Source organism: Canis lupus, chromosome 30, assembly GCF_003254725.2.
Source record: "Canis lupus dingo isolate Sandy chromosome 30, ASM325472v2, whole genome shotgun sequence".
Classification (NCBI taxonomy): domain Eukaryota; kingdom Metazoa; phylum Chordata; class Mammalia; order Carnivora; family Canidae; genus Canis; species Canis lupus.
In genome coordinates, this window is record NC_064272.1 from 21,785,243 (window position 1) to 21,807,236 (window position 21,994).

At 37.9% G+C, this 21,994-nt stretch overlaps 1 protein-coding gene across 8 annotated transcripts in view; it reads left to right on the forward strand.

The window, feature by feature from the left end:
• Nucleotides 1-21,994, forward strand: part of TEX9 (testis expressed 9) — a 196,079-nt gene that overhangs the window by 127,139 nt on the left and 46,946 nt on the right. For 2 of the 8 annotated variants that reach the window (XM_025472706.3, XM_025472708.3), the window contains exons 1-2: nt 13,322-13,459; nt 13,567-13,658. In XM_025472706.3, coding sequence (XP_025328491.1) covers nt 13,433-13,459; nt 13,567-13,658 — 119 coding nt within the window. In that variant the 5' untranslated portion in view covers nt 13,322-13,432. Of the gene's footprint in view, nt 1-13,321; nt 13,460-13,566; nt 13,659-20,320; nt 20,497-21,994 lie in introns of those variants that run through there. The other 6 variants (XM_035708884.2, XM_025472705.3, XR_007407258.1 and 3 more) reach the window with 5 other exon arrangements.

Below are 21,994 nucleotides of genomic sequence, written 5' to 3' on the forward strand. Positions count from 1 at the left end.
TAATGTGTTCTTCATAATGAATTAGAAAATACAGATTTTTAAAAAAGATATTCAATTTCCATAAACATTTTAGTGAAATCTTTTGTTGTTGTTGGAGTTTTGTTTTTGTTTTTGTTTTCATTTTAGTGGAATCTTTCCTGGTTTAAACACATTTATGTATTTGGCACGTTTGTATCCTGAGTCGGAGATAGGAGTCATTCCTTCATTAATCATCAGATATCTCTGGCATTTGTTTCACTTGCTTACAGAAGATACTACCAACTTCTGCAATGTCCTTCAATTATTTCTGGAGGTTCCTAGGGGTGTCTCTCCTGTACTTACAAACAAATCTTATCTTAAAGGTACTGGTACTATTCTGTGAGGTGTCTCCCTCCCTCCCATCAAGCATCCTGGACTCTGCCATACACCAACTTTGGCTCTCTCGATTCCTTGAATCGTCAAACGTGGGCTGAGCTCCAGAAGTGAAAAAGAGGAGGAAAAGATAGACCAGGAAAATGACTAATCAAAAATAGCCAAGTTAGTTATACTAATATTAGATAAAATTGGCCAAAAAGCATTATTGGAGATAGACTATTTTATAATAATAAAATGTTTGTTTCACCAGGACTTAAACTGTGCTTGCTTCTCCCACATTTCAATTCCAAAATGTCCTTCTTTTTCCACATTTTAATGTATCTGAAGTCAGAGGCATCTTGTAGTTAAAGTCAGACAAACAGTAGAAACAGAAAAGGTTTGGTTATAATTATCATTGCTCCAACATTCACATTAAAATTTGCTGAATGGATGTCAGAAGCTTGGAAGAAAATTCTGGAAAAAATAAAATAGTGGAACACTCTTAATAAATGCTGCATAACCCACACTTGATGATACAAAAGATAATACTATATGGAAAAGGGTGGACACTGATGACTCTTAGTTAAAAAGTTATTTCAATAAGTCAGCCCAAATTGGAGGAATTTTAGGAATATCTTAATCTTTTTTCCCCCACAGTTTTATTGAGAAATAATTACACAATAAAATTCGTTGATTTTAATTGAATAGTTTAATGAGTTTTGGTATTTAAATATAGCCATATATCCACCACCACAGTTAAGATTATAGAACATTTCCAACAATCAAAATTTCCTTGTGGCCCGTTCCACGCAATGCCTTCCTCCCACCTCCAATTACAGTCACCCACTGATCTGCTTTGTCATTATGGTTTGCCTTTTCTAGAATTTATTATTAATGGAATCATATAGTATACAGTCTTTTGTGTTTGATGTGTTTTCATTTGTCTTGGGTAATTGCCTAGATTGTTGGGTTATATGGTAACTATTGGTTCAAATTTATAAGTCATATTCAAATTTTTTTATATGGTGTGAAGTTGCAATCAGTTAAGTTTTTTTTTTTTTTTTTTTAAGATTTCATTTTTCTATTTGAGAGAGAGAAGGAGAGGCAGACTCTCCACTGAGCGGAGAGCCCCATGTGAGACTCAATCCCAAAATCCTGAGATCATGACCTGAGCCAATCAGATGCTTAACCAACTAAGCCACTCAGGTACCCCATCAGTTAACTTTTTTATATGGATTTATAGTTATTTAAAAAGACTATTATTTTTCCATTGAGTGCCTTTGTTCTTTTATTAAAATGTGTGGGTCTACTTTTGGGCTGTCTTTCCTGTTCCATTGATGTGCATGGAACATCTACTTTTTTTTCAGACTACATTGTCATGATTGCCGTGGTCTTAATATCCAGTATTGTGACTCCTCCAACATTGCTGTTCTTTCCCAAAACTGTTTGGCTAGTGTAATTCCTTCATTATTTTAGGTAATGAATAATCAACACTGCATTCCCATCCTGCTGGGATGTTGTTTGGAAAGAGTTGATATTTTCATAATATTGAGTGTCCTAATTCATTAACTTGAAATATCTTTTTATTTATTTGGTCTTCTTTGGTATCGTTCACCAGTGTTTTGCAGTTTTCAGCATATAGATTTTGCACATATTTTGGTACATTTATACTCTAGCATTTCATGTCCCTTTGGTGCTGTTGTAAATAGTACTGCATTTCAAAATTCAATTTCCAATTGTTCACTGCTAGCATTTAGAACTAAAAGTAGTTTTTCTATATCTTACAATTTTGCTAACATCTCTAAATAATTCCATGGACTCTTTTGGGTAGATTCTTTGGAGTTTTTCAAATAGACAATCATGTCATCAGTGAATAGAGACAGTTTGTTTCCTCCTTTCCAAGACTGATTGATTACTTTACCTTATTATGGGACCCTCAGTTCTGCAATATGATTATGAATAAGAGTGGTAAGAATGGAAATTCTTGTCTTGTTCCTTAAATTAGGGGGAAAGCATTTGCTTTTTTATCATTAAATATGAGGTTATACATAGATTTTTTTTTTTTAGATGCTCTTTATCAGGTTGAAGAAGTTCCTTTCTCTGCCAAGTTTGATGAGAATCCAATGTTCAGTCTTCCTTTAAACAAAATTCCACAGATTAGGCATCGTTATTAGTAGGAATTTTAAACAGTATTTAGACTTACATGTATGTTTACCATTTTATATGCTTACTATTCTTCAGTTATCTCAAAGCGTTCTTCTGGTATGATTTTCTTTCTTCCTAAAGCACATCTTTTAGAAGTTCCTTTAGTATGTATATTTGAGTGGTAAATCTCTTAGATCATCTTTATCTGAAGATGTCTTTATTTCATCCTCACTCTTGCAATGTAGTAGTAGTGAGTGCACAGTTCTAGATTGAAAATTTTTATCACTTTGAAGATATAATAAAATCCCCTCAGAATATGATCAGTGAAGATGAAAATTTCTGATGGCGTGAAAAGAAGAGTGGGTTTATTGTGGAAATTAAAGAAATGAGTCACCTGAGTCTGTCTAGCTGGTTGGCTAGAAATTTTAGTGGTCTGGGTCTATAATTAAAATCTTTGCTCATCCTGATTGTGGTTCTGCACCACTTGGTGGTGGCTGTCTGATTCAAAATAAACACCAGTGGTGCCATTTCTGGATCATGTCTCACTGGCTAGAACTTCCAGGACAGTGACAGCATTTATAGTAATTTATAGTAATCTCCTACATAGGTGGGGCCAATTAAGTCAGGCTCATCAGGGATCCTGGGTGGCTCAGCGATTCAGTGCCTGCCTTTGGCCCAGGGAGTCCTGGGATCGAATCCCCTGGCAGGCTCCCGGCATGGAGCCTGTTTCTCCCTCTGCCTGTGTCTCTGTCTCTGTCTCTCTCTATATATATCTATCATGAATAAATATTAAATAAAATCTTAAAAAAAAAGTCAGGCTCATCAAAGGAGAATGGACTAGAAGAATATTGGCAATAAAGGACTTACCCTCTGCTGCTTTGTATCCTGAGATAGGGTGCTTCCTTTTTCCCACATGCCTTTACATGCTCTTTCTTCATCCTTCCACATCCTCTATCTCATCCACTTGGAAGATAAAAGTTTATTCCACCCAGTTTGAAAATGGGAGCTAGAGAGAAGGCAGCCAATCATTAATGATTAATTGGTGATTAGTCATCCATCATACTTGATACAAATTCTCACTAAAATGGGGCTTACTATTCTGGAATTTCACTCACTATTTTACTGTCTTCTGGCTTCCATCACTGCTTTTAAAACATCTGCTCTCAGTCTAATTCCTTCTTTGTAAGTTGCCTTTTTTCTCTCTGGCTGTTTCAAAGATGCTTTTTAAAAAATCTTTTGGATTTTAGATCTAAGAATAGGTTTTTTTTTTAATTTTTATTTATTTATGATAGTCACAGAGAGATAAAGAGAGAGAGGCAGAGACACAGGCAGAGGGAGAAGCAGGCTCCATGCACCGGAAGCCCGATGTGGGATTCGATCCCGGGTCTCCAGGATCGCGCCCTGGGCCAAAGACAGGCGCCAAACCGCTGCGCCACCCAAGGATCCCTAAGAATAGGTTTTTAACTTCATCCTCCTTGTGATATTCTGCGCTCCTTGAATCTGTACATTCATGTCTTTCCTAAATTCTCAAAAATTCTAAGCAATTAACTTTTGTAATGTTGCTTATCAACATTTAAAATCTGGTTATTGGGACGCCTGGGTGGCTCAGCGGTTGAGTCTTTCTTTGGCCCAGGGCATGATCCTGGAGTCCCAGGATCGAGTCCCACATTGGGCTCCCTGCATTAAGCCTGCTTCTCTCTCTGCCTGTGTCTCTGCCTCTCTCTCTCTGTGTGTGTCTCTCATGAATAAATAAATAATCTAAAAAAAAAGAAAAAAGAAAATCTGGTTATTAATATGTCAGATCTTCTCAGCCTAACTTCTGTAATTATCGTTTATTTTATATTTACTATGTCCTTATCATTCTCTGTTCATTCTGGAGAGTTCTCTTAGGTATTTTATGGTTAACAATTTATCTGTGTAATATGTGACATTCAACCTATCCACTGAATGTTTTTATTTCAACAAATATGTGTTTAATATCTAAAAGCTTTCTATAATTATTAGTCACAACTACTTGACCATTCCTGATAGTCCTTTGTTGCTTACTCATCGCTATAATTATCCCTTATTTCTTTAAATATTTTCTAAATAGATATTCTATATTACATAACTGATAAAATTTTGGTTTTTTGTGTTGTTTTTTTTCAAAGATTTTCTTTATTTGAGAGGGTGAGCGAGAGAGATGGAGTGTAGAAGTGGGAGAGAGGGGCACAGGGAAAAGGAGACTTCTTGCTGAACAGGGAAACTGATGTGGGGCTCAATCCCAGGACCCCGGGATCATGGCCTGAGCAGAAGGCAGACACTTAACCAACTGAGCCACCTAGGCACTCCAGAATGATGAAATTTTGATATCTGACTTTCTTTGGAGTTATAAATATTTATAATTTCTTTTGATTTTTGATGGTGCACTCACATTTTCTTGATCTTAATCCAGGAATCTAGGGGGCTGAAGAGGTTTTGTGTTAGATCTTGCTGGAAGCCTAGGGACATTACCAATTTGGAACTATTTTGGAACCTTTATCAGTTAATTTAGTAGCTTACAGCAAGAGTCTCTGGTTTAACCCCTTCATATTACTATTGAGCTAAGTCTTGTTTTCTGAGCACAGTTCTTTTATGTGCATTTTCTTGGGTTAGTCCATTTTATTCTTAATTGCATATTTGCAGAATCAGTTTTGTTTATCTGAGGGGGCAGAGAGCTGGAGTGAGAGATGTCAGGAGGACACAGAAATTTGCCTTACTTTTGCAGACTCAGCAATGCAAATATGTTTGACAGAATCTGGTTGTTTTACAGGATGAGGGTGCTGCAGATGATCTAGCTCACACTTCTGTTAAAGACGTTTCTTTTAGCTTATTTTTTTTTTAAATAGAGTTTAGTTTTTGGAACAAATTTAGGTTTACAGAAAAACTGAGAATATAGTACAGAGTTTCCATATACACTGCACCCAGTTTACCGTATCATCAACATCTTACACCAGTATGGCACACTTGTTAGAACTAATGAACCATTCTTGACACATTATTATGAGCTGAAGTCTATAGTTTATTCAGATTTCTTTGTTTTTTAACTTAATGTATTTTTTCTGTCCCGGGATTCTATATGGAATACCACTTTACATTTTTATTGTCATGTCTCTGTAGGCTCCTTGTGCTTATGATTGTTTCTCAAACTTCCCTTGTTTTGGAAGATCTTGATAGTTTTGAAAAGTACTGATCAGGTATTTTGCAGGATGCTCCTCAACTGGAATTTTTTTATTGTGGTTATACACACACACATACATATGTGTGCATATATATATACACACACACATATATATATATTACCATTTTAACTATTTTTTAAGTATACAGTCTGATGGCATTAAGTACATTCACGATGTTGTGCAATGACCACTATTTTCCACTTCCAGAGCTTTTTCATCATCCCAAACATAAACTTTGTACCCATTAAAAAATAACTACCCAGTCCCTCTCTCCCCAGAGACAGTCTATATTCTGTCTCTGAACTTGCCTATTCTAGGTATCTCATATAAGTGGAATCATATTTGTCCTTCTGTGTCTGGTTTGTTTCACTTAACATGTTTTCAAAGTTCATTCATGTTAAAGCATGGATCCACATTTCTCTGTATATGTATACCACATTTTGTTTATCAATCTTGTTCATTAGTTGCAGGAAGTAGTTTTTTGGTGATTCTTTGAAATCTTCTGCATAGATACTTATGTCTTCTCTGAACAAAGACATTGTATTTATTCCTTCCAAATCTATACCTTTTATTTCATTTTCTTGTCTTATTACCAGGTAAGAGTTTAGGTATGATATTAAATAAGAATGGTGAGAGAGGATGTCCTTGTTCCTGACCTTAGGGGGAACTATTCAGTTTCTCACCTTTAAGTATGACGTTTGCTGTAGGTTTTTGGTGGATGTTCCTAATCAAGTTGAGAATGTTTTCCTCTGAGAATTTTTTGCTGAGAAATTTTCTAGAATATAAGTTTTGGGATTTTCTCAAAAGCTTTTGCTGCATCAGTATTAATGATCATATGATTTTTCTTCTTTATCTTCTTTATATGCTGAATTATGTCAATTTTAGAATGTTGAATCATTTTTTTTTTTATGATAGTCACAGAGAGAGAGAGAGAGAGAGAGAGAGAGGCAGAGACATAGGCAGAGGGAGAAGCAGGCTCCATGCACTGGGAGCCTGATGTGGGATTTGATCCTGGGTCTCCAGGATCGTGCCCTGGGCCAAAGGCAGGCACCAAACCGCTGCGCCACCCAGGGATCCCTGAATCATTTTTCTACACCTAGAATAAATCCCCCACTTGGTTATGTTGTGTAATTCTTCTTGTACATTGTTGGATTCTATTTGCTAATATTTGTTGAAGATTTTTGCATTTATATTCATGAGAGATATCAGTCTATTGTTTTCTCTTCTTATACTGTGTTAAACTGCTTTCATTATTAAGGTAATGCTGGGCTAATAGAATTAATTAGAAACGTTCCCTCTATTTCTATTTTCTAGAAGACATTGTGGGAAATTAGTACCATTTCTTCTTTAAACATTTGGTAGAATTCACCAATGAAACCATCTGGGCCAGGCACTCTCTTTCTCAGAAGGTTTTTACTCAGTCCCTGAGGACTGAGTCAAAAATCTTTATCCATTTCTCCTTGTGTGAGTTTTGGTAGTTTGTATCTTTCAAGGAATTGGTCTATCTCATCTAAGTTATCAAATTTGTGGATATAGAGTTGTCTATAGTGTTCTTTTATTATTCTTTTAATGTTCATGGGATAATTAATGATGATCCCTCTTCCATTTCTGATCCTGGTAGTTCATTGTTTATATTTTTAAATTTTCTGTGGATTATGACGTTTTGACATCTTGAAAAAATTTTTCTGCCTGGTGAGAGATTGTCTTTCCTGGGGCTAGCCAATTCTCAGAGATAGCAAAGGGCTCAGCCAGGAACATGCCTTTGGTATGCAAAGTAACTAATCCAGAGTAATATCTCCTTTACTTGTCCTTATATACCCCAGGAAGCAATATTTCTCTGCCTTAATTGTCCCAGGACCGGATTCCATGCAACTAGGGACAGCCTCTGTGCCCCAAAGCCTGCTGAAAGGATTCAAACTAGCCAATCCTAAACCACCTCACCTTGGCTTTTCTGCAGAAACCCCAATAAAGTTCTAGCCTAAGTTTTTCCCTTGTTTCTGTTTTCTGTCTTCTTACCAACTGAGGCTTTCCTATGTAGTTTTGTATGGCATGCTATGCCTCCTGCTTATCTCCTGTGTCTCTGCTTGTGGTCATACCTAACTGACCATCAAATGAAATAACACAAAATGGGTAATTTTACATCTTTTTTCTTTTTCCTTGGTTAACATGGCTAGAGGTTTATTGATTTTATTAATCTTTCCAAAAACTAGATTCTTGTTTTCTGTGATTTTCTCTATTGTTTTCATTTTCAATTTCATTGATTTCTTTTTATTTAATTAATTAATTTTTTTTTTTTTTTTTTTTTTTTTTTTAGAGAGAGACAGAGATACAGGCAGAGGGAGAAGTAGGCTTCTCACAGGAAGCCTGATGTGGAACTCGATCCCTGGACTCAGGATGACGCCCTGAGCCAAAGGCAGACACTCAACTGCTGAGCCACCCTGGTAACCCCCCCCCCCATTGAAGATTTTATTTATTTATTCATGAGAACAGAGAGGGGGGGCAGTATTCATGAGACACACACACAGACACACACACACAGAGGCAGAGACACAGGCAAAGGGAGAAGCAGGCTCCCTATGGGGAGCTGCTGTGGGACTTGATCTGCAGACTTGGGATCACGACCAGGGCAGAAGGCAGATGCTCAACCGCTGAGCCACCCAGGTGTCCCAAGTCCATTGATTTCTGTTCTACTTTTTATTTCTTTCTTTTTTTCTCTCTCTCTCTCTTTAACATCAATTGCTCTTCTTTCTTTCATTGCCAGGGTGGAAACTTAGATTGTCAATTTTAGGTTTTTCTTCTTTTCTAATATATGCACTTAATAGTAAGTACTTTATGCACTGTTTTTGCTATATCCAACAAGTTTTAATAGGCTACATTTTCATTTAGTTCAAAATATTTTTTAGTTCAAAATATTTTTTTAATATTTTTAAAATTTCTGTTGAGATTTCTTTGACTCATGTCTTATTTAGAAGTATGTGTTTTATCCCCAACTATTTTGGGATTTTCCCAGCTATTTTTCTGTTACATGACTTCTAATTTAATTCTATTGTGGGCTGAGAACATAATCAGTATGATCTTATTATAGGTCGAATTGTATCCCCTCAAAAAATACGTGAAAGTCCGAAACCATGCTCCCCAACCTGTGGATTGACCTTATTTGGAAGTAGAGTCTTTGCAAATGTAATCAAATTAAGATGAGGGCATTTAGGATGGGTCTGTAGTGTAAGTGGCTGACATTAAGCATTCGATTGCCAAGGCATCCCTTTCAAATACATCTATCTTGTCTTTTTTTAAAAAATATTTATTTATTTATTTATTCATGATAGACATAGAGAGAGAGAGAGGCAGAGACACAGGAGGAGGGAGAAGCAGGCTCCATGCTGAGAGCCCGACGTGGGACTCGATCCCAGGACTCCAGGATCGCGCCCTGGGCCAAAGGCAGGTGCTAAACCACTGAGCCACCCGGGGGTCCCCTCAAATATATCTATCTTGAATAAACATGTTGCCAGCTGGATGACACAATTACTACCTAGACAGCTAGATAAAGAGCCAGGCCTCGCCTACCCATGAAATTTTCCTTTTAGGAAGCCTTGGGTAACCTACATAACTGACTGCTTGAGTAACTGACTTCTTTCCCTTCCTTGTACCCAAATTCCCATTCTTACATTTGAAAACCCACCAATAAAGACTGAATCACAGAAACCCTAGGCAACCCATTCTCAATCCTGATAAAGGCATAACCCCAGGTGTGAATTCCCTCTGTCTACCTGCAACCTCCTTTGCATGGTCCTTGGGCATGCTGTGTACCCTCCAGGATTTGTAAGTAATGAACCTTGTTTTTCCCTGATAGTTGTGACTGAGGTGCATCTTGCATTCATAATAAGAACCATAAGGGCCTGTCCACTCACAACCCTGGCTCTGGTTGTGGAAATATCTATGCAGGCTTGCCACAAGTAGTATGGGCCCAGGTGAGTGCCCCAGGCATTCCTAGCCAATAGCATCACTGCTGATAGGCTGAGATTGACATGAAACAGTGTCCTTGGTCAATATGACTACAGTCTTTATGAGAAGAAATGCCACGTGAAGACAGAGACACTTGGGGAGAGCATTGTGTGATTACAGAGGCACAGATTAAAATGATGCATCTGCAACCCAAAGAATTCTGAGGAGTGACAGCAACCACCATAAGCTAGGAAGGATTCCCCCCTTCAGGTTCCAAAAGGAGCATGGCCCTGCCAACACCTGTTTGGACTTCTATTTTCTAGAATTGTGTGACAATAAATTTCTTCTGTGTTAAGTCACCCAGTTTGTGGTACTTTGTTACAGCAGCCCTAGGAAACTAATATAAATTCTATTCTTTTAAATTTATTAATATGTATCTTATGACCCAGAATGTGGTCTATTTTGGTGAATGTTTTGACATTGAGAAGAATGTATATTCTGTTTGAAGGGAGTATTCTATAAATGTCAATTAGATCAAGATGATTGATAGTGCTATTTAGGACAATTATATCCTTACTGATTTTCTGCCTGTTTTAACTATCAATTACTGAAAAGGGGTATCAAAATCCCCAATATGTTAGTGGATTTATCTTTATCTTTTTGCAGTCCTTTTAGGTTTTGCTTCATGCATTTTAACACTAAATTGTTTGGTGCATACACATAAAGGATTGTTGTGTTTCTATGGAGTGTTAACCTCTTTATCATTGTGTAATGCTTTTCTTTGTTGCTGATAATTTCCTTGTTCTGAAGTCAGCGTTGCTTGAGATTGATATAGCTACTCCAATTCTCTTTTGATTAGCTTTAGTGTGGTATTCCTTTCTCTGTCCCTTGACCTTTCCATTTAATAATTAAATTTTTAAATATTTTAAGAACTTGATTGACATATTTCACATACCTACCATTTACCCATAAAAAGTACACACTATTTACTGGCTTTTAGTATAGTCAACAAGGTTGTGTAACCATTATCACAATCAATTTTAGTACATTTACATTAATCCCACAAAAACCATTGCAACCCCTTAGCTAATCCCCCATCATCTGTCAAACTAGGCAACCACCAATCTCCTTTCTGTTTCTATGTATTTTCCTATTCTGGATATTTCATATAATATGTGGTCATATTGGATTAGAATCATGCAATATTTAGTCTACTCTGAATTGCTTCTTTCACATTTCATTTTATCCCAAGGCTCATCCATATTGTAGTATGTATCAGTACTTCATAACTTTTTGGTGCTGAATAATAGTCCATTGTACGTATTGCACCTGGGTGGCTCAGTCAGTTAAGCAGCTGCCTTCAGCTCAGGTCATGATACCAGGGTACTGGGTTCAAGCCCCACATCAGGCTCCCTACTCAGCAAGGAGCCTGCTTCTCCCTCTCCCTTTGCCACTCCTCATGCTTTTGCTCTCTCACTCTCTGTCAAATAAATAAATCTTAAAAAAAAAGACCCATCCCTCCTTTAGCCACCCCTGCCCCCCAGCAACCCTTGATTTGTTCTCTAAAAAAAAATTATCTTAAAATAAAACTATTGGGAGGCCTGGGTGGCTCAGGGGTTGAGCATCTGCCTTCAGCTCAGGGAGTGATCCTGGGATCCATGTTCGAGTCTCGTGTCAGGCTCCTTGCAGGAGGCCTGCTTCTCCCTCTGCCTCTGTGTGTGTGTGTCATGAATAAATACATAAAATTCTTCTGAAAAAATAAAACTATTATATCATTCTTTAAAAAAATAATCAGTTTTATTTGCCATTAATCAGTCTATGATCATTTGGGTTATCTTTTGGCTATTCTGAATAATGCTTCTATATAAAATTTGTGTACAACTTTCTGTGAAGGTATATGAGAAATTTCCATTTTTCTTGGATATATACCTAGAAATAGGTTGCTAGCTCACATGGCAACTCTATATAAAACTGCCAGGCTGTTTTTTGCAGTGGTTGCACAATTTTATATTCTCACCAAAAGTGTATGAGGATTTGAATTTCTCCACATGTCCCCCAACACTTGTTATTTTTCATCTTTCACTTTATTTATGGTATCCTTTTAAACAAAATGTTTTTGATTTGATGATGCTCAGTTTATTGAGTTTTCTTTTGTGGCTTGTTTTTAGCGTTATATCTAAGACATCATTACTTAATTTAAGGTAATGAAGATTTTCACCTATGGTTTCTTTGAAGATCTTTATATTTGTATCTAAGATTAGGTCTTTGATCCAGTTTGAATTAATTGTTATATCCTGTGTGAAGTAAGGGTCCAATTTCATTCTTTTGCATGCGTGTATCCACTCATCCCAGTATCAGTTGTTAAAAGACAATTCTTGTCCCCACTGAATGGTCTTGGCACCCTTGCTAAATGTTGACTCTTGTGAAAATTAATAAATGGAAACTTTGTTGAGAATAGAGTCAGGAGACCATTAGGGGGTAGTTCTCAAACTTTACCACTTGATGATTACAAATCCAACAGGAAGAGACAGATTTGCACGTGGATACACTTTACTATCCCAGTAAGAGGAAGTAGGGTGTTCCTCATGCCCTGGCAACAGCCCAGCCAATAAGAGGCTGTCACCGTCCCGCCAATGGAGAGCCACTGCACTTCAAACTCCCAGTTTATTTCAATGGACTTTTGTTTATAACGGCTTTCCCAGCATCCCCCTTTCTTGTGTAAGAGCGGTTCTCCCCTTTGTTCCTTGGACTTGCCTGTAGTTCTGCTTCAGCTTGCTTGTTTCAGATGGCAATTCTGTATTCCGAAATAAATCCATTTCTGCTGGTAAAATAACAGGCAGTTAAATTTTTTTAAGGCTAACACCCTAAATGTGAAGGTTTATTTATGTACTCCTGATTTTATACCAAGAGTTGAAAAATTTAACTTTCTGTGTGTCAGCCACAATCCTAATCACAGATTCACTTCTCATAGTACTGTTCTTACTGCCGTTTTATTGGCGAAGTAGCCAAGATACAGAGTGATTTACCCAAGAGAATACAACTAGTTAGGTGGCAGACCCAGAACGTGAATTTAGGGTGACTGATTTGAAAGACTGAGCCTTTAATCATGCTGTAAATAAATGTGTGAAATTAGAACTTAGAATTCCAATGGGGGCAGCCCGGGTGGCTCAGCGGTTAGCGCCACCTTCAGCCCAGAGCCTGATCCTGGAGACACGGGATCGAGTCCCACGTCGGGCTCCCTGCACGGAGCCTGCTTCTCCCTCTGCCTGTGTCTCTGCCTCTCTCTCTCATGAATAAATAAATAAAATCTAAAAAATAAAAAAAAAATAAAAAAAAGAATTCCAATGAAGAGTTCGTTTTTTTAAAAACTGGAGGTCGAAGTGGCCAGTAAGTTTGGAAGAGAAAATAACAGAGTAGGGGCTTTACTAGCTTGCTGAGTTACTGAGTTTTAGAAACGGACCTGCCTGCCTTGGTTGAAACCTCTCCCACTCCAACTTAAGAGTTTCTGTCTGCGCGCTAGGCTGGCTTCTCCGCAGCGAGGGCAGCGCAGAGCTGGGGTCGCCCTCCCCGCCCGCAGCTAGCGCCGCCGACCGCCCTCTACCCCGCCCCCAGGCCCCGCCCCCAGGCCCCGCCCCCAGGCCCCGCCCCCAGGCCCCGCCCCCAGGCCCCGCCCCCAGGCCCCGCCCCTGCTGCCCAGAGCCCAGGAATGGGCGGAGCCTGCGCTCGGGGCGGTAGGCCGTCGGCGATGCCGTAACTCTCGCGGGAAGATACGTTCGTTGCCTTGGTAACAGCGTCGCGGTCGCTGTTAAAAGATGGCGGGGCGAAGTGTTGGTTCCCAGGTTAGTTCAGCCCGACCCCCGGGGAGCTAACTACTAGCTTCGCAGCCGGCCGGAGAACACGGAACCTAATTAAACTTTGGGTCTGAACGTCTCTTTCTCTTTTACAGAGACGGAGCGTTTCAGGCACTCCGCTCCCGCCGCGTGGTCAGCAACCTGCTGCGTCTCGACGGGACCTCTTTGCCAGGGAGGAAGAATATAAGTAAGAGATTAGGCCGTTCAGTTTTTCCTTCTTTCTTTTATTACCCAGAGGAGGTTGCTCGCAAGTGCTTTCCTGGTGACTGACTGGGTCTTTGGGGTCACTCCCTGCTCACCCTTCTCTTTTCATCATCCGGTTCGCTGGTCTTCATCTTTTCTTCCCCTGCGCCTGAGCTGTTGGAAAGGAGTGAACATTTATTTTGCTCAAGTAAACGTGTCCATCCGCAAAGTGGTAACTGCTAGAGGTGATTTGGGAAGCAGGCGTTGCCAAAAGTTCAGTTTCTAGTTTAAGAAAACCCACTTAATTTGGAGCTCCTAGAGTTTAATTTCGTAGATTTCTTTAAGGCTTGGTTTCTCTCTCTCAGTGGTGCGGTTGGAACCCTCGTTCTCATCTACATTTGGCGGAGTTGGGAGGAGGATGTCCTTCCCTCTTTCTGCTCTCAGCGTAATTACGCCTACTCTGACCACACGTGCTTTTTTCATTCTTGGACCATTTCACACAGAAGCCGGGGGTAAATCATTTAATTTGATCCTGTCAGTCCCTTGCCTCGAACGTTGCAGTGGTTGCCAGGTCTACTTTAGAAACTGTCACATCTAGCTTCTGTCCCTTGTTTGACTTAGTGCTCTCCCTTTTTTTTTTTTTTTTTTTTTTTTTTTGCCTACCAGTCTCCAGCCTCCCTGGCCTTTAAGTTACTCAGAGCTCTTCCCTTGAGGGCAGTCACACACATGCCTTACACCTGGACAGCTAACCTGGTGTTCCTGATTATGTTAAGCTTCCCAGTGACTCTCTTTGTCTGTTTCCTCCACTGGTCAGTAAATCCTTTAAAGTCAGAGACCAGGTCTCTGGTCATCGCATATGCCCGTACAAAATTATATTTTAACAACTCATTTTCTTTATCATTTACCTAATTTAAAGTTCGGGAAACATTATAGCACTGCTTCAGATGGTTAAACATAGAGTTACCATATGATTTGTATTCAGATTCTCTGACTAGTTTATTTATTCTTTTTGAAAAGGGTTTCATTTACTTATTTGAGACAGTGCAAGAGGGCGCACAGAGGAAGAGGGAGAAGCAGGGAGAGCCTGAGCAGAGAGAGAGCCTGAGTTGAGAGCCTGAGCCGAGCTCTATCCCAGGACCTTAGGATGATGACAGGAGACAAAGGCAGACATCCAACCAACTGAGCCACCAAGGCACCTTTCCTTTTTTTTTTTTTTTTTAAATTCAAGTTAGTTAACATATTGTGTAGTATTGGTTTCAGGAGTAGATTTTAGTGATTCATCACTTACATACAACACCCAATGCTCATCCCAACAAGCACCCTCCTAACGTCCATCACCCACCTACCTGGTACTCCCCTCCCCCTCCTCCCTTCCAGCAGCCCTCAGTTTGTTCTCTCAATATAAGAGTCTTTTATGGTTTGCTTTTCTGTTTTTATCTTGTTTTATAAAATTAAAGCATACTTAAAGTTAAAATAGAACTGTACTATCTTCTGATGAACTAGACGGTTTATTTAATTTGCCATAGCATTCTCCTCTGTTTAATGAAATGGGCCTATTAATCCAGTTCAAGACTGTACCTAAGCAACTGATCTTGCACAGGTCTGAATCAGCTGTGCTCAACCCCAAATGGTTATTTTCATTACCATATACAGATAGCACCAAATACCTGCATTGATTAGGATAATATAGTTACTTAATTAAGGGTCTGTTTTGCACCTGGCACTGATGTGTTGTAATGGTCTTGCTTGAAATCTTAAAGATGTCTATAGGAGGGACTCCTCAGTGGCTCAGCGGTTTAGCACCACCTTCAGCCCAGGGCGTGATCCTGGAGTCCTTGGATCAAGTCCCACATCGGGCTCCCTGCATGGAGCCTGCTTCTCCCTCTGCCTGTGTCTTCTGCCTGTGTGTGTGTGTGTGTGTGTGTCTCATGAATAAATAAAAAGTCTTAAACAAGAGCTATTCTATTTCAGCAGAAGTCAATTTGTGGCAAATGTGGCCAGTTACTCGTTCTGTTTTTTTTTTTTTTTTTAAGATTTTATTTATTCATGGGAGACAGAGAGAGGCAGAGACACAGGCAGAGGGAGAAGCAGGCTCCATGCAGGGAACCTGATGTGGGACTCCATCCCGGGTCTCCAGGATCACACCCTGAGCCAGGGCAGGCACCAAACCGCTTAGCCACCCAGGGATCCCCTCGTTCTGTTTTTTACTCAGGTGTGCAGCTCTGAGGCATATCCAAATAGAGTAGCTCCCAGGCTCAGCCTGAAGCTATAAATTACTTCTGTGCTAGATTATCTCTGTGCCGTGCAGAAAAGGAAAAAGACCATTCTTGTAGAGAAGAATATGAGTTAATAACAGTATTATGCCACATATTCTTGATATTAAGCATATTTGGGATGTTTTCAATCAGCAGAACACAGCACTTCATGGGGATCCCAATGCAAAATCTTCTATAATCAGCTCCTGTTGAATATTTGGAGGAAATAATCACTGTCTGAGAGGATAGACTACAGAATATTCTGGTGGCTCAAGTCAGTAGATTTTTACATTTCGTGCCTATGTTATAAAGCCAGAAAACTCAACAGTAAGATTACGTCACATCTGTTTTAATGATCTTGATAGCTGGTAGGGCAAGTCTTATCTCTCCCCACACCCCATGCCCATAAATGCCAATTACATTGGATTTATAGATTATTTTGCATAGCCCTGGCATCTTTATGCTATTGAATCTTTCCTGCCATTAATATGATACATTTCCATTTACACAGGGGTGGGGTTTTTTGTTTTTTGTTTTTTGTTTCCTTTAATATCTTCTATTACCACGTTAAGCTCTCACATACATAATCTGTTTCAAAGTGTCTTACGGTTTTTGTGGCTGTAATGAATGGCTTTTTTTTTTTTTTTTCCTTAAATGTGGAATCTAACTTGGGGCTTGAACTCAGGACCCTGAAATCAAAATTTGAGCTGAGATCAAGAGTCAGACACTCAACTGACTGAGCCACTCAGGTGCCCCAAGAGTTATATGCTCCATCAACTGAGCCAGCGAGGTGCCCCACCTTGCATTTTTTATAATGACAGTTATATCATATGCAAATTATGATAGTGTTGTCTCTTCACAGTTTCCCACGCATCTTTTTTTCTCAATTTGGTTAGAACCTCCATTACAGTGTGAAATAGAAAAAGTGGTGGTGGGCATCCTTATCTTGGTTATGATTTTAAGGAGCCCACTTAATTTATCACTGTATTTGAAATTTGATGTGGCTTTGCTAGATTCTTTTAATCAGGTTAAAGGACATTGCTTCCTTTAGTTCCTATTTTGAATGAATGTTAAATCTTTTCAAAACTTTTTTTTCCCCAATTGAGGTGATTAAATGTCCTGTCCTAAATGCTTGCACACACACACGCATTTAATGTTTTAACATACTGAACTACCAAGCATATTTTTTATTTTCCTCTGAAGACTGCTGGATTTGATCGCTATAACTTTATGTAGATTTTTTGCATCTTTGAACTAAACTCTTATACTTCTTTCTAGTTCTTTTCCTTTCTGATTCAATATCAGTATTATCCTAGCCACACGAAATAACTGAGTAGTTTTCCTTATGTTTTTTCCTGTTCTTGAGAGCCTTTTTGTAATCAGAGATCATCTATCCTTTGGTTAAAATTGTGAAATTGAGTATGATATACCTTTTTATGTAATCTTTTTGCCTATCAATTCAGTTTCATTGATGATTATTCATTTATTTAGATGTACAAGTGCTTCCAGAATAAATTTTGGTTATTTGATGGTTTTCTAGAAAAGTTTCCACTTCATGTGTGTTTTAAAAAGTAATAGCATTGGGATTCCTGGGTGGCTAGTGGTTTGGAGCCTGCCTTCAGCCCGGGGTGTGATCCTGGGGTCACAGGATCAAGTCCCACGTTGGGCTCCCTGCATGGAACCTGCTTCTCCCTTTGCCTGTGTCTCTGCCTCTCTCTCTCTCTCTCTCTCTCTGTCTCTCATGCATAAATAAATAAAATCTTTAAAAAAAAAAAGTAATAGTATAAATATACTCTAATATGTGTATTTTTTTATTTTAATAGTTAATTATGTTTTAAAATTCCAGTATAGTTAGCATAGTGTTATATTCATTTCAGGTGTACAATAGAGTGATTCAGCTCTTCCATACATTCCCCATTGCTCATCACAACAGTGCCATCCTTAATCCCCATCACCCTACTTAACCCATCCCCCACCCACCTCCTCTCTGGTAACCATCAGTTCTCTGTAATTAAGAATCTGTTTCTTGGTTTATCTCTCCCCTTTCTTTTCCTCCTTTGCTTATTTGTTTTGTTTCTTAAATTCCACATGAGTGAAATGTGGTATTTGTCTTTCTCTTGACTTACTTTGCTTAGCAAAATACTGACTAGTTCCATCCATGCAAATGGCAAGATTTCATTCTTGGTTTATGGCTGAATAATATTCCATTGTGTGTATGTGTGTTTGTCTTTTTATCAATCTTGCTGGGAGGTTTTTCTGTTTTATTGGTCTTTTCAGAGAACTAGCTTTTGATTTTGTTGCTAATCCATGTTATTTTTTTATTTCATTGGTCTTTATTCTAGCTCTTCTGATTGTGGTGGATTTATTTATTTATTTTTTAACTTTTTAGTTTATATTTAGCTTACTTTTTAAATTTTACTTGTTTTTTAGTTTTTTCTTTTTAATAACTACATTTAATTTTTCTAGATTTCTCTCTACAGCTTATTTCAGGAACTGTTTTGACATGTATTTCTTTTGTGATTATTTAGTTTTAAATATTTTGTGATTTTTTTAGTGGTTATTTAGGAGTTCCCAAAAATATAGGGTGTTTGCTTGTTTTATTTTTGTTAAAATTTAATTTTTAAAATTTTTAAAATTTTACTTTTTAAAGATTGTATTTATTTATTCATGGAGATACAGGGGGAGAGAGAGAGAGAGAGAGAGAGAGAGAGAGAGAGAGAGAGGCAGAGACACAGGCAGAGGGAGAAGCAGGCTCCATGCAGGGAGCCCAACGTGGAACTCGATCCCAGGATCACGCAGTGGGCTGAGGGCAGGCCCTAAACTGCTAAGCCACCAGGGCTGCCCTAAAATTTATTTTTAATTGTACTATAGTTAGAGAATTATATATTATTTTTTTAAAAACTAAATTTGTGAGCAGGTACATACTCAATTTTTGTAAATGTTCAGGTATTCCTTGATAGGATATTTACTATTTGTTGACTAATCTCTTAGTTTAAGCTAATTAATTTGGCTGTCCATAACATCAGTATCCCCACTATTTTTTCTCCCTGCTACTTCTGTTGGTTCCTGTTAGATGTGTATTAAAATGAACTATAGTTCTTCTCATAATTATGTCCATTTTTGCTTGGATGCTATATTATTTGATTTACTTAAATCTTCTAGATGAATTCTTTTCATTATTATTCAGTGCTATTTTTATTTATTTTCAAGCTTTTTATGTCCTTTAGTTTAAAAACATTATTTTTATATACTGCCTAATCATTTCTGCCTTCTGATGAGTGAGTTTATTTACATTAATGGGCTTACTAATTTGAAGTTGTTTGAGCCATCTTATTTTTTGTATTTTCTATTTACTATTCCTTTTCTTTGTTCTTTTGTCTTCTGTTGGATTGAAGGAATTTTTGTTATGTCTTTATTTTTCTGGTTTGGGAAGACCTTAAAATGCTTTAAAGTTTTGTTTGGTTTTTAAAAAAGATGTATTTATTTATTCATGAGGGGCCCAGAAGAGGAGAGGCAGAGGCATAGGCAGGAAGAGAAGTTGGTGCCTCTCTGGGAGCCTGATAGGGGACTTGATCCCAGGATCATGACCTGAGCCGAAGGCAGGTGCCTAACCTTAAAGTGCTTTAACTTGGTTTTTCCATCCATTAAGTTAGATAATACTTTACTTCCTCTTTGTTTTGAATACTCCTACTCTTCAGGTTATCATTGATGTTATTTTTATATTCTTTACTAATTTAGATTTATCATTATGATTCCTAATGTTTTTTCTTATCATAATTTTCTTTTTAAGAGTCAGCTTCCTACTTCCTGAAGTGTAGAGCCTTCATTATTTCTTTTTTTTTTTTCAAAGGTTTTATTTATTTATTCATAGAGACACACAGAGAGAGAGAGAGAGAGAGAGAGAGAGAGAGATTGAGAGAGAGAGAGAGGCAGAGACACAGGCAGAGGGAGAAGCAGGCTCCATGCAGAAAGTCTGACGTGGGACTCGATCCAGGGTCTCCAGGATCACGCCCTGGGCTGCAGGCGGCGCTAAACCGCTGCGCCACCGGGGCTGCCCCACTTCATATTTCTGAGTCTCATCTTTTCTGAATATTTTGTTACATTTATTCTTCGATGACAATTTAGCAGCATATAGAATTCTAAGTGGTCCGTTTTCTTCCTCTTCAATCCATTAAAGATAACACTTCATTGTCCATTGGAATCTAGAATGTTGAAAAGCCATCTTAGCTTTTTAGAGCATCATGCTAGTAGTCTATTTTTCTTGGTTCTGTTCAAATAATCCTTGGTAATCTAAATGTTATTTTTGTCTCTAAAGTTCTGCAATTTTATTATGATGTATACAGGTGTGGGCTTTTTTTTTTTTTTTCTGTTTTTTAAGATTTTAAGTAATCTCTACACCCAATGTGGGGCTCAAACCCACAGCCCCGATTTCAATAATCACATGTTCTACCAACTGAGCCAGCCAGGCACCCCTGTTTTCTTAATTCTAATTGAGATCCATGTCTTTTTTCAATTCTGGAAAATTCTCAGTATTCAAATATTGACGTTTTGTCCTTCCCTGGGATTTCCTTCTGCAATTTCTATTAGGTAAATAGACCTCTGTCTTTGTCCTACAGTCTTTCAATGTATGTGAGCCTCTCTTTTGTATTTTTATCTTTTTGTTTCTCTGTATTTCCTTGTAGGTGAATTTTCTCATATCTGTTTTCTCATTCACTTCCTCTTCAATTCATTCTATTGTTCAGTGTAGCCATTGAGTTTGAGTTTTTAAGTGCAATGTCTGTGTTTTTCATTTATGTAATTTCTATTTGGTTCTTTTCTAAATTCAGTGTTCTTTTGTAATAAATACTTGTTCTTGCCTAACGGTTTCTATTCCTGCTTTCGGGGTAGTGGGCAAATGAAAAATGCTGATTTAAAAATCTTTTAAAAATAGATTTTAGATTCAGATAATCTAGTTATGATAGAAATTGTGTCATGTCTGCTGATTGTCTTGGCAATTTTTTTCTTGATGCACTTTGTTATGTTGGTGAAGTCATTTTTAGCAAGGTTTGCTTTCTGAGAGAGTTTCATATATTCTAGATAAGTAAATGTCCTTCTAGGTTGACTTCATGTTTACTTTTCCTAGCTTATCAGTTTTCACTGGTTTTGGTGCAGCTTGCTTTCTTTCTTTCTTTCTTTCTTTCTTTCTTTCTTTCTTTTTTTTGGTGCAGCTTTCTATAGTAAAATTTGGCATATGGTCCCTGTACCATCTGGGTAAGATGAATTTGCTATGATTACTCACAAGAGAATTTTTTCCACCCATGGCTCCAGTTTCATTTCTGTTCATCTAAGGTTATGGGTAGTGTTTTTGTAGTCTGTTTCACAGGTGTAGCCCTTGGTGACTCCCACACATGCATCAATTTTTAGCTGTTAGACTGTTTTGGCTTCTGTTCCTGTTTACTGCTCTCACTTTGAGTTGCTGCTTTATTTTTAGTGCCAGGGTATTTCCCTTGCCTGAGTTGGAGCTTAGCAATATTTCCTTCATTGCTTTTTATCCAACATGTCCATTGGTTTGGAGCAGAATAGAGCTCTGAGTCATCTCAGAACACTATATTGACCAGAAGCTTCTATTTAAGCTCTCAGGATTCTTGTTAAGGAAATATGAGAAATCAAATAATGGTATCTTAAATATAACTCTAAGTCTTTATTAGATATTTTTCTTTTGATTAACTTATCCTAAGATATAAAAATATTTCTTAAAACATTAGACTGTTTTAAGAAGAGATAGAGTACTATTTTTTTTTTTCTGGAAGTGGGGATTGTTGGTGATCTTTATTCTGAATCACATATCTAAGACAAAAAAGATATCTCATTTTAAAAATTGCTCAACATATTCCCTTCATAAGAGCCTAGATGATCTGGAAATGTGAGCTATGAATAAAATAAAATTTTAAAGTTATATTCTTTTGAAGCTGTTTATTGTAGTGTTAACCTTTAAAAGTGAAAAAGGGACTTTAATAGTAGGAACAGTTCAGTATATCATGTTAAGTGCAACTCATTACAATATTGTGTAGCCATTTAAGGCATGAATTATAAAGATTATGTAGAG